Source organism: Numenius arquata, chromosome 7 (genome assembly GCF_964106895.1).
Source record: "Numenius arquata chromosome 7, bNumArq3.hap1.1, whole genome shotgun sequence".
NCBI classification, from domain to species: Eukaryota; Metazoa; Chordata; class Aves; order Charadriiformes; family Scolopacidae; genus Numenius; species Numenius arquata.
Window position 1 is genome coordinate 50615691 of NC_133582.1, and position 13212 is coordinate 50628902.

Here is a 13212-nt window from a genome sequence, read left to right on the forward strand (position 1 = left end):
AGTGCCCTCCATTGACTTCTACAGGTTGTTACATATATGTAGATGTTCACTGCAATCTGAATGCAGAAACAGCCTCTTGACTTGGTTAAAAATACCAAAATCAGCATAGAATGCATGTGTTGAAGACCTCTAATTAAAACAATGCTTTTCAACAGACGTCACCATCTTCCCCTTTTTCCCCACAGCTAAACAAAAACTGCATTCTGATCTCTGTAGGATTTTGCTTGTTTTTCTTCAAATTTATTAGCTTCTATAATTATATAGTCCATTTTATTGTTAAATCAGAAACAGTAAGAGAACACTCTAGGTTGGTATAGTCATTTTACAATGAGCATATCAACTACAATACCTTTACCTAATGTTGTCAGAAAACCAAAACAGAACCAAAACAGCATTTTTATTTTTTTTTTGACAAACCTGCTTATTGAGATATCACCTATTCTGTAAGGAAGAAAATACTTGAAAAATAAAAAAGTTAAAATTTAGTTAAAAGCTTTACTTGTCTGGGAGCAATCTCATAAAACTCTTTTTAATATGAGCACTTCACTTCACAAAATGAAAAACTATTTACAACATTTTGCTTGCAGTTTGGTCACATTATCTACACACATTTGCAGAAGATCTTAGGCAAAATAGGTATGTATCTTCTTCTGACATAGGCTATCAGATTGATTGCACATTTTCCTTTTACATAATGGCTCTCCTATAGTGCACTGAAGTCAGTGATCACTGTCTAATTACATTCTCATTTTAATTTATGGCTCAACAATAAAATCAATACCACTTCAAACCCAAATATCTGAGCGGCTGAATTACACATAGTGTGAAACTTGTGGATTCTACTTGTTTGGACCTGATTTTCGAGAGACTAATTCACTTCACTAGCACAATTAACAAATTGTGCAAATAAAAGACCTGTGCACCTAGTTTGTTTGAAAATCAAGGCATCTTGTCAAATTCTGTCAACTGATTTCCCTCTAGTTAAAGCTCATTTAAAAAATGTTCATTTCCCTATGAACTTTTCAGCACGCTATTACTGAATTACAGTATCTTTTACATATATACTATATTTTGGCCAAGAATGTAATTTCCATGTTACACAATATCATTGCCTTCACAAGCAGAGTTGCTACATACATTCACAGTTTCAATAGATTGTAATTAGCTTCTCCAGTTGTGCTTTAAAAATTCCAAATATTTTCCAACAGTAAGTGCAAAGCAAATGTCTTATGCAGCTACAATTGGTCACAGAGTTATAAACTCCATAATTACGAGAAGAGCGTTCTCTCATTCTCCATTTTCATCACCTGCTTTTTCAGGTATGACCTCCAGACTTCGACGGGGCTTTGAGATTTCTGCATTTTCAGTGCCTGGCTTATTAAGTCCACATGAAAGAGTGGCATAATGGATTTGTTTCAGATTCTCCAGTGCTTCATTTTTAGCATATTTGAGAAGATCAGCTTGCCCCTGTATGAAAAAAAATGCAGTTAGAACACACAATTGATAATAGGATTCTCTTTTTTCCCTCCCCTTTCTGTTTGTTTTAGATTAATGGTACAATTGCCCTGCTCAAAAAAAAACCCGAAAACCAAACCAAAACAAACCTCAAAATTGGATTACTTGAAGTTAGTAAGAACCAAGCTCTACCTAACAACTTTCAGGAAAGTAATCTGTGCTGTATTTTCAATCCATGGGGACTATAAATGTTTCTGCACAGAGAAAATTGTGAAGGCTGATTTTGGTACTTCAGGGAGTAGTTAAACTGTTTTGGTTCTTTGAGATTTTTTTTTCCTAGCAATGTGATTCATTCAATAGTAGCACAGTAAAGGATCAAAGTTTGTCAAAGCATGAAATATGAAAATACAGGTTTGGCGAGCAACATGTCACAAGGACAGTGACGACAAAGACTTCACAGGGCTGTCTGTAGTTCAGCACTATCTCCCTTTACTTGCCATCTTAGTCTTCATAGTAAGTAAGTTGTAAAGTACTTACAAGTACTAGAAGTTGTGAAGTACTACTCACCATAGTAAGTAAAGCTGTAAGAGAAACTGTTGCAGACTTAGGTGATTTGGCTCTGTCCTGCATTATTAGCTACTCTATTTCTCTGTATTGATTAAAGCCCTCTAACAGCAAGAGCTCTCATTAGCAGACTATGCAGAAGGCAGTTTCTGCCGCCGTTATCTGCCCACCCTGCCCATACGCAGGGAATGAGCGAGGCTGCAGCGCATGGGGAGCACGCCTGTCTTACTGGTGGCCGCAGGAAACTTCACAAACACGTGCAGAAAGTCTGCAAGGGCCAAACCGACTGCGCCGTGCCCGAGCTTCCAAAGGAGAACTGCCCCACAGTTTACAGAAAAGCAAATGGTGTTTCAAAAATACCCTGTCTTAAGCAGTCTTTTCCAACTGTACAGGAGAAAAAACCACACACACACAAACAAGCAAACCGAAGTACCGCAGTTCCTTGAGACTGTCAGATCCTATAATGTCTAATAAGGTATGAACACTGACTGCACCTTTTCCTGTAATTGGGGTACTCATGTCTGCACTCTGTAAATGCTGGCTCCTGACAGACGCTTCTCTTCAAGAGAAGCTAATGTCTCTTCTAGAGACATAATAGCTGTGTTGCCTCTCCTCTGCCAAATATGGCTGAAATCCAACTTTACTTTTTGATTTAAAAAATAAAGAAGGAGAGGTAGAACAGCAGTCAGACAAAAACATATGTGCACTCATAGTGTGATACTTCAGCCTTTCTTCTTTAGCAACTCAGAATATAAATCCTGTCCTATGAAGTAAGCAGAATTACGCACTTGAGGCATACAAATTGAAAGCAAATATTGCTTGCTTCAAAAAAATAAAGTCCCCCCTCCCCTTATCCAAGACTGTAATAGCCAAAGTGGTTTTTTTCTGATTACCAGACAGAAAAAAAATCTAGAAGTTCACCAATCACAGCACAAGCTTCAGTAATATTTTCTTCTACAAAAAAAAAAAAAAACAGGGCTACTTTTTCTTTTAAAGCACATACTTTTTTTCCCAAATAGACAAACAACTAAAAGCTAATTTAAAACACTCCAGCAGACTAAATGAGTCATATCTGGAGTGCATCTGTTTCTAGCCCAAGTTCCATTTTACATGGATTAGTAGAATACAGTTCTGGAACTTTAATCAAGTTGTTTATTATAAGGCAGAGCTGCTAGCAACAGTCTATTAATAAGGTTGCCCAAAACTTCTCATTTAAAAAAAAAAAAACTGCTTTCAGTTGCTTATATGCTTGCCAAACTTTAACTACTTCATCTGATACTCTCTATACAGAATTTTTGCCACTGGCAGACATTATTTTTATTACCGTTTAACATTATTCTTTAACCTCATCCACATGGTTCATTCAGTTCTGAGAATAAAGACTGGAAAATGCTGTCAGAATTTCTGTAACAGTCTCCCATCCTTCTGTCTCCACTCCCACTTGGGGTAGGGACTTGTAATTCAAATGACCTCAGGGACCCCAAGCAGTGGATCCAAGTTACGAGCTTTTAATAAACAAAAATCAGATTTTGAACATGCTTAGTACAATCACTCAGGATTCTATTCTCAATCACTCTTCATTTCTTGACAGCTCCAGCAATGTGGCAAGACAACGCGTATTCCATTCCCACACAATAATGAATATGCGTTAGAAGAAAAAGTTGAGTTTTTCCTGCATGGCTTCTCCAATTTGTCTTGACACCAACATTTGGTTGCCAATGCAGGCAGTCCAAAAGCCAGACTGGAGAAGGGGAAGGAAGAGCCTGGGACAGGGACTCTGCTGAGAAGGCGGATGGAGAAGAGGAGGCAGCAAGAGCAATCTCTGAGACTCACCTGGCAAGAAGTCTAGGACTGCAGAAAGGGAAGTTAGACTGGTAGAGACAAGATCTTACTGAAAGAGGAGATCATGAAATAATGAACAATGAACAAAGTGCAGAAACACTGAATTTGGACCAGAGAGGTGAATAGAGAAAGGGAAAGACTGAGGCAACATTTGGGATTGGAACAAAGAAAGAACACGAATTGATAAAATCCAGTATGTTGAAAGAAGCCTGAAAGTGACAGGCAAGTAGAAGGACCAGCAACTCAAAAAGAGTGAGAGAGCTTGGTAATGAGACTAAGAGCTGGTGAGAGAGAAAAACAAAGAAAAATGCAGAGCAAGGAGAAGATTGCAGAACACAATGAAATCAGGCAAGACGATGAGAAAACTAAAATTAAGACTCATCAGGAAGGATCTCTAGAGGAGGCAAAGAGGGGGCAATATGACCTGTAAAGCAATGGGAAAAAAAGTGCCAGAAGAGAAAATTAGGCACTAAGTGGGAACAGAATACTGGATGGGGGAGAGAGAGGAAGGAAGAAGCCAGGGGTTAGCAGGAATGGCTGGATTTTCAGCAGGGAACTGGGAGTGCCTGGACAAGACTGATGAGGGAAGATAAACTTTGTAGACAAGAGAGGATCTGGGATAAGGGGGTGGATTATTGCACAAAACAAGGGTTCTGACTAAACACATTTGGCCAAGTGAGATCAAGTTTAGAACAGGGTGAAATAGAAAAATGAACCTGTGTACATCAGATACTCTGTTCTCCAACACTCAGAATGAAGCAATTGATTTCTGAACTCAGCCAGGCTGCTCAGAAAAATATTTGTGAAATCAACTGTGTTGTCAATATCTGCTGGTAGTCTTGATCCAAAGACAAAACAAGAGCAACCATTGCTACCAAATACAGCACGAGCTCCAGTGAGAGAGGCCTGCGCAAATGATGTAAAGTGCCTAGCTCTGTTGATGTACCATCATGAAGCCATATGCTGGGTAAAAAAAAGCAGTATGCATCTTAAAAATGCAAGTTGTAGTCACAGTGAACACTGTTGAACAGTGATACAAAACATTTGAAAGGCAGAAAAGTAAAAATCCAGATCTGAAAAAATTGCCCCCACACACTCAATTAAAAGAACTGAAAGACCTTCCTTCTAGTTATATATCAAATGTCTCTCGCCAAGGGCTCTCAAGATTCAGTTTCAATTCTTTATATTCTATGCATTCTGTAGCTGCATAAGATCACGTGCCATTGATTTAATAAGTAAATTAATAGTACAGTCAGTTGACTACAAGCTGGAACACAGGAATCTCTCACATCTATGGGCTACTTGAAGGCCTTTCACCTTCTTACCAGGCCCGAATGGCTGTATGCCACTTGATCTTAAAATGCATACCGTAAAGCCAAGGCAAGAAACCTCTCAATGGCTCAAATCCTAGTCAGGTAGATTTATCATGAGGAAATACAAAAAAATCCTACAAAGCTGGTCCAAAGAGACAACTCAATGCTGGAATCTGGAGCAGTTGCAGAACCAAACCTGTATAATGTTTCTTCCTATATGGTAGGGCTGGCTCTGTCAGGCCTTTCACCCCTGGTAACTGTAAACGAGTTCAGTCCTTTAGCGTTCTCTGGCAAACACACCACAAAACTCAAATTTATTCCCAGGACTGTGGTTAACAGACATTTTGTGAAAATTCCCATCTAGGAACAGGCCTTGCACATCACACGTGCAGAGCACTGCGAGAGCACTGTCCTCACAGCAGCAGATGGCAATCACTGCTCCCTTTCCTTCACCGTGGTTAAAATTCACTAACAGAACTGAGCACTATGTAACTTCAATACCTCTTTCACATATTGATGTTTACAAGCTTCAGAAAATGAATCAAGCATCAAGCTGTTTTGTAGGCAGACATGAAAAAGACCTTAAAGAACATCAAAGAACAAAACCGATATTAATTCATAAGCTTTTAATAAGCAGCAACAATAAAGGATGTAAACTCATGTGGACACCCAATTCAACATCTTTCATACCTCTCTGTCCCAATATGCCTGTGTCAACTACTCTGTTTTGTTGTTTGTTTTTTTTATATCAACATTAAAAATCTTCTGTTTGTTTTGACACTTTCAGCTCTTGGCTAAAGAGGCAGTGTTTTTATATCACAGCTCGTGAAAGGTAATCAAAAACCAAACCAAAATGGTTCCTTATCAGTTCTCATACCTATGAAATGAGACACCATTTCAGAACCAATTGTATATAGCAGCAACTAGAATGTCTCAGCACAGCAACCTTTATAATTTGGTATGTATTCACTCATGATTTTTGGTTAACAGGTTCTTCAGTGAGTGTGTGAACATGAAAGCAAAACTGTTGAGATGACATCTGAAATAACTGCATGAGCACCCTTTTCTCTCTCAAAATCCCAGGAAACTGTACCAGTAATGACTGGGCTTTAGCTCAGGTTCTGGGACCCAAAGCTCGTATCAGGAAAAGAAGCCAGTATCCCTTTCCCAAAGCATTTCTCTGAGCACTGGCTGGTAGGTACAGTGGGACATACTGCAATGCTCCATGCCCAGCTGACATGCTTTGAGTGCATTTACAGAATCAGGATGTGAATCACAGAATGATATGGGGTTGGAAGGGACCTCTGGAGATCATCTAGTCCAACCCCATGACAAAGCAGGTCCACCTAGAGCAGGCTGCACAGGAACGTGTCCAGGCGGGTTTTGAATGTCTCCAGAGATGGAGACTCCACCACCTCTCTGGGCAGCCTGTTCCAGTGCTCTGCCACCCTCAAAGTAAAGAAGTTCCTCCTCATGTTTAAATGGAAGTTCTTATGTTCAAGTTTATGCCCATAACCTCTTGTCGTGTCACTGGGCACCACTGAAAAAAGACTGGCCCCATCCTCTTGACACCTACCCTTTAAGTATTTATAGGTATTGATCAGATCCCCCTCAGTCTTCTCTTCTCCAGACTAAAAAGACCCAAATCCCTCAGCCCTTCCTTGTAAGAGGGATGTTCTAGGCCCCTAATCATCTTTGCAGCCCTCTGCTGCACCCTCTCCAGCAGTTCCCTTTCCTTCTTGAACTGGGGAGCCCAGAACTGGACACAGTATTCCAGAAAGGGCCTCACCAGGGCAGAGCAGAGGGGGAGGATAACCTCTCTCGGCCTGCTGGTCACACTCTTCATGATGCACCCCAGGATGCCATTGGCCTTCTTGACCACAAGGGTACATTGCTGGCTCATGGTCATCCTGTTGTCCACCAGGACTCCCAGGTCTTTTTCCACAGAGCTGCTCTCCAGCAGGTCAGCCCCCACCCTGCACTGGTGCACGGGGTTATTCCTCCCCAGGTGCAGCACCCTACACTTGCCCTTGTTGAATCTCATCAAGACTTACCTTCCTAACTTCTAAATATGGGTTTAATCAGGAGCCAAAAGCCCATCAGTCCAGCAACACCATGAGACTAGTAGTTTTAGATATTTAAATTTAACTGGGATGTGGGAGGTTTTCTGAGTACCTACAGGACAAGGCAGCAGCTATCAGAGCCTTTATGAATGGCCAACGGTGACAACAGGGCTGCCTGACTCCACTTGCAGATTTAGTCTATAAAATGCAGATGACTTTTTTTAAAAATATATATTCAAGAAGTTGCACTCCTATAAGTGCCTTGAGTGTTCCATTTACGTAGGTGCAGAAAACCAATGTCATTACAGAGGTAACAGATGACATGAACTGCATGCCTTAGGACTTCTTTCAAGAGAAAGTAATTCATGTCTAATGTGACGTGTCTAAAAACTCATAGCCAACAAGAAGCATCTAACAAATGCTGGAGTTAGGAGTCCCACCTTCATTCCAAGTACTTCCATTGAACTCTCCCTACGTGTTGAAAACAGCGCTTTGTTGCAAAGACTAATTTAACGATGCCATTATGCTCTTCCTATGGGCATCTCAAATTCTAAGCCTATATAGGTTTGTTTCAAAGTTTTGCTATGCCAGGAAAGTCTGTAAATTGTTACATTATGTTGTTTGTAGAAGTCTGCTGCAACAGTACTTAGAGTGATTTTCTTTCTTCAATAGTGTACTCGTTCTGGCAGGAAATTTGATTATCTATGTTTAGAAAATATGAGTGCTATCAGTCTGTGTAATGACAATAAATAAATCACAAGTAAATGATCTTGCAAACTGACTATTTGAAAGAGAGGAATATTCTAATACTGTACAATCTCTAAAGCTCTCAGACAGACAACAAAATTCACTAAAGCAGACTAAATTTACTCTAAGTGATGTTCTGAAGTTAAACAAATGCATAAGAATGCATAAGAATGGGAATGTGTGCTATACACATACACAAATTGAGCAGAGATATTTCAGCTGAATTCAAACATCCTATACCAATAATAAATTTGGCCACATGGCTTCAAATTAGGAAAAATAAAATCCTTTAAAATAGTGACTGTAACATACGTGCGCGTGCACTCACACATAGAGATATTTAATAGCTATGTCATATGTTCTAAACAAAGAGTTCCCCTAGAATTAAGCCATCAATTTTGTTATTTTATCAAAGTTTCCATTGCATCAACTGTAGTCAAAATGTCCCAATTGAAAAAAAAGATCAATATGTACCTTGAGGGTAAAATGCAGCTTAATTGGTTTGGAAAATACATCAGCCACACCATGTGAGCATTCTGTGATTCCTCTGTGAGGGAGCTCAGGATGGTGCTCATGCAGAATTATTTAGTAAAGCTGTTCAGTGAAATTGCCACACAGCAATTCCTAAATCATAGCCAAGAGACCATGTAAAATACTGTTTCTAATTACAAGAAGTATAAAAAGTTAAATCCACCTAAGCATGTGCTGAGCTACCAGCACACCACAGCCTTTGGTGTGCTGGTAGCTCAACTGTCTTTCTTGTTGAACAGCAAAATTTGGGGCCACCGAATAGACAGGGGTTTATTTCTCTGCTGTGCAAGAGGGAAGTCAATTTGACGCAGGCAGGGAATTCAACAGGAGAAAGAAATTCTTCTTAAAGTGGCACAGAGTGTCATTCTCCTGATCAATTTTTGCTCTAAAAAATGTGAGCATTCAGTTTCCATTCCTGTCCTCACATATTATTTAGAGAATTGGAAAAATGGAAAATGGAAAAACATAGTGTTAGATTAACATTGTGCTTACAGGTCTTTTTCTCCAGACAGGAAGAGTAGTGTCTTAGAAAACTGATAAACTTTTTCTATTTAATTATGTAACACAAGACAAGTTATGGTTACAGCCTATAGTTAAGAGTTTGGAGCAAAAATCTCAATGTGTTACTTCAAACAAATTAAAACCTCTAACTTTCTGTACATCTCACTGTGAACAACAGCACTTAGTAGATGCCTATGTGAACTGTAATACTTGTAAATAACTTTTTAAGATGTAACAACATACCAGAACCTTCTGTAACACCTCCTGTTAAAGTTTTGACAACAGGCTGACTAAAGATCTCATCGATTTTTTTGATAAAGTATTAATTATGGGACAAATTGTACTTTTCTACAGAAAGGACCTTAATCTGCAAGTAGAAAAAAAAAAAAACAAGTCAACGTTGAAGAGATTTTCTCAATAATCTCTTCAAAAGGAAGGCCTTTTAACTTCATAATTATGTTAATCCTAAGGATATGCACAAAAGCCCTTCAGTGCTCTGAAGAGCCAGAACTACCATGTGGATTTTCCAGTTCCTGGCTTACAAAGAAATCACGACTTCACATTTCAGTCGCTCATCAACTGCAAACCTCCCTCCCCCCAACCCTTATGTTCTGAATGGAAAGCAGGGATGAAGGAAAGGTAATGCTGTTTCAGGCAGCATTAAAATAGATTTGCCCATCCAAGCTGATATCTGATACCTTTGACGGAAAAGTAAAGAAGGGATAAAAATTTATTTCCTTGACATTTGCTCAAGCCCACTGACCTGACTCCCCTCCTCTCTATCCCCTCGGTAGCACAGGAATGGTACTTGATACATGCCATGCACTGTCTTCAGGAAACTCTGCCCTAATAAAGGAAGAATGATAGTCTGGTCCTTCTAGTTATAAGCAGAACCTGCACACATATTTTTAGAATGTATTAACTGTACAGACTATACCAAATTTAACCTCTTTTTGATTCTCCTCTGCATTGGACTTGTGCAGTGTAATACAAGGGGGATGAGAGCACCAAGCAATGCCGTGAAAAGCTTAACACCTGAAACCAACGTGGAAAGCTGGAGAAATACATGTGTATCACTTCTTACAGTGAGTTCACTGTAAGAAGAGGCAATAGAGAATTCTATTTTCAATAAGAACTAAAAATAAAAAATATGTGGGAGAAAATAATTTTCTTTATAATTAAAACAGACTTCATAGTTTAATGTAGTGATGAAATATTTGATTGAGTGGGAGAGAAGAACTCATAGTGGATGTAAACACAAAACTTGAATAATTTGGGCTGGAAGGACAGTGTCAAGGGAATAAATTAAGGGAGGCAGTTTTGCTATCTCCATAAATTTTTATATACTCTGCTGAGATGAAAGACCAGCGATAAGAAACCTGAACTGTTCCACATTCTAGTTTCCTGAAGGTCTCTGGCTGAAAGCTTTTTTATACTTCACCAGTTACTGTTGTGTCAAAACGTAAGCAAATGCACTTGAAAAAATGCAAAGAGAATCTCTAGTTCATATACACTCAACCTACTCCAGTCTGGATTATTAATATAGTTATGTATGTATCATTAATCACCATTCATCACTGACTGAAATAGCAACAGTTTCCCTTTTGTTTTTCAATAACTGTATTAACCTTAATACTCTTACTCCCTTTCAAGTCACAAAGCGGGGTTTAAATAGCAGCACAGCTTCCTCCCAGCTCCAGTCGCTTCACAGAAATCAATACTCATTGTTTCACCCACGTATTCAAGATTACAGTGGATGCTGTTAATGTTAAAAGGTTGCAAGAAGAAAATGTCAGACAAACTAAATGAAACGACCCTCCACAACAAAAGAAAAGAAGAAATATTCATGTGTTTTCAAGTTATATAAACTAAACTGAATATGGTTATAAAAGTGCATAAATCCAGTTGAACTGTGACACAGAATAATGACCAGTAACAATATTAGAATGTCAGTTGTGAATGGAAAAATACAGTAACTAACCAAAGGAAGACACATTACCTTTAAAATTGTAATGTTCCACGTAAAACTTTCTACTGATTTTTGCAGTTTTCTTTCTTTTAAGCCTTCTCTTGCTCCTATATTGTGCAGGTTTTCATGAAACTCCATTGCTGTGGAGAATAAAAGAGGGAGCAATATAGTATCTATTTTAATGCATTTTTAATATCAGAGATAGAGATTTGAAACTCAAAAGGCAAAAGGACAGTAGAAAATCTTCAGAAATTTTGTTCTTCAAGCACAAATGTATCTCATCTAGTAATGTGCAACACTATACAACATGCCAAAGTCCACACTGAAGTACCTGTTGGGTCACTGCCATACAAAGATGGAGCAAAGCAAGTATTTACTATACAAAAATATTCTTTAAGGACATCTGAATTTGCTGCACTGTAACTAAAAACCTTTTTGTAAGTTGCTACAGAATGGGAACAGTAATTTCAAGAAATACTCTGTCCCAACAAATTTATTTTGTGCCTTGCTCTTTTGTGCACTAAATTTACATCACAGAAAATAACCTTGTCATCATACCCCAGAGGAGAAAAGGAACAGTTGTGGAAGAGGAATGCCACACAAACTGCTAAGGTCATTTACCACACCCATGTAAACTACTGTGTCCACAAAACCTCTATCTGACAAACTCCAAACAAAAATATTTTGGCAAAATTCAGATGAGCTTCACCTAAACATTGAGTAGAATGACCAAAGCTTTAGCTTTAATCCAGCGCACTACACTGATGTAAGGAAAATAATTTGTTTTCCATGATGAGGTTACGAGTCATATGAAATTTGAAAGTTTCCTTCATACAGGGGAAATAAAATGCCCTTCTGCAGGTAAACACACCAACCCAACATGGATTACAGCAACTCTTCTGTGAAAGTCATACTTTAAATTGTGCTCTCGGTATCTCCATCAGTAATAACATAAAGGGTATTTCGAGGGCAAAAGTTGGCAAGTGGTTGTGACTTACACCTAGGAATGTAAAACCAAGTTATAGCTTAATTACAAATTATAATTTTAATTATATTGAGATCTTCTATTTGCTCAGTGAGTGTATATGCTTCAAAATTTACATGTAATTAATTATCATGGAATAACCATAGAAACTTATGGTTCTATGAACCATAGAAACATAGAACCATAGAAACCTATGAATCATAGAAACAGCATTGGCTGTCAATCCTAGAGTAGATTGACTTTTAAGGACATTATAGTATCTACTCTTCATTAGCTCTCTACCCGACACTCATGTCTTATTACAAGAATGAGATATGACTGAATGTTTTCATTGTACATTCCCTTACCTTACTCCTATATATATATATATACACACACACACAATTTTAAAATTATTCATAAATTCACTTGAAAGACGAGATTGTTCTTTTTAGCCTTTCTTACTATTTTAAATTTTACTATGAGGAAAATAAATGGAAAATATTTCCCCAGAATTAAACTACTGTATCATTTTTATTTCAAACACTTCTCCATAGCTCTGACTCTACCTCTAGAGTACAGCCTCAAGTGAATTATTCGTATTCTGCTTCCTCAAAACAGATTTCTAACCAGGTGAGAAATTAAAGTTCATTCATCCATCACTGTTTCCAAGTATCCATTTCCTGCTCACATTATCCAAAAAAATGAACTCCCAATATGATCATGGAAAGATTATGCACAGATCCATATTTACAACATAACATTTCTAGAGCCACCATAAAAATACAGAGAGACTATACTGCTAAACTTTTGGAGTTCTGTATCTCATTTCCATCTTTATAAATATTGCCCTTCAAATCCACAGGCAATAGTGATCAATAATAACCTTGAACTGAAGCCACTCAGAGAGAGATTAAGAATAATGGTGAGGGCCTGCATGAGCGATGTGAAACTGGTGCTTTGTAGATTTCAGATTGTTCTTATGTGTACAAAGTCTTTACGTATCGCAAAGACAGAAGAGCTCTTTTCTGCTTCATTTCTGTGGTGACTCTCTTCCTTCTTTACGCTCATGCTATGTTATGTTTCTGTTCTGCCAAAACCATTCCACTCCAGCGAAACCCTCCTGGCAGTTACGTTAGCAGCAACGTCTCAGTGCCCTTTTTCAGAAAACAAAACCAAGTCAGATCATCCTGGAAGGGCACACACATGTAAACCCTCAGCGAAGTGCCTCCTGCTTAAACAGCACTGATCACCCCCTTATCC

The 13212-nt window shown here is 38.4% G+C and overlaps 1 protein-coding gene across 1 annotated transcript in view; it reads right to left on the reverse strand.

Annotated features, from left to right (window-relative positions):
* Window positions 1–222: 222 nt before the first annotated feature.
* Window positions 223–13212, reverse strand: part of PLCL2 (phospholipase C like 2) — a 103094-nt gene continuing 90104 nt past the window's right edge. The window contains exons 6-7 of the mRNA XM_074150158.1: window positions 11016–11125; window positions 223–1467 (exon numbers count right to left, since the gene is read on the reverse strand). Coding sequence (XP_074006259.1) covers window positions 1288–1467; window positions 11016–11125 — 290 coding nt within the window. The 3' untranslated portion in view covers window positions 223–1287. The remainder of the gene's footprint in view (window positions 1468–11015; window positions 11126–13212) is intronic.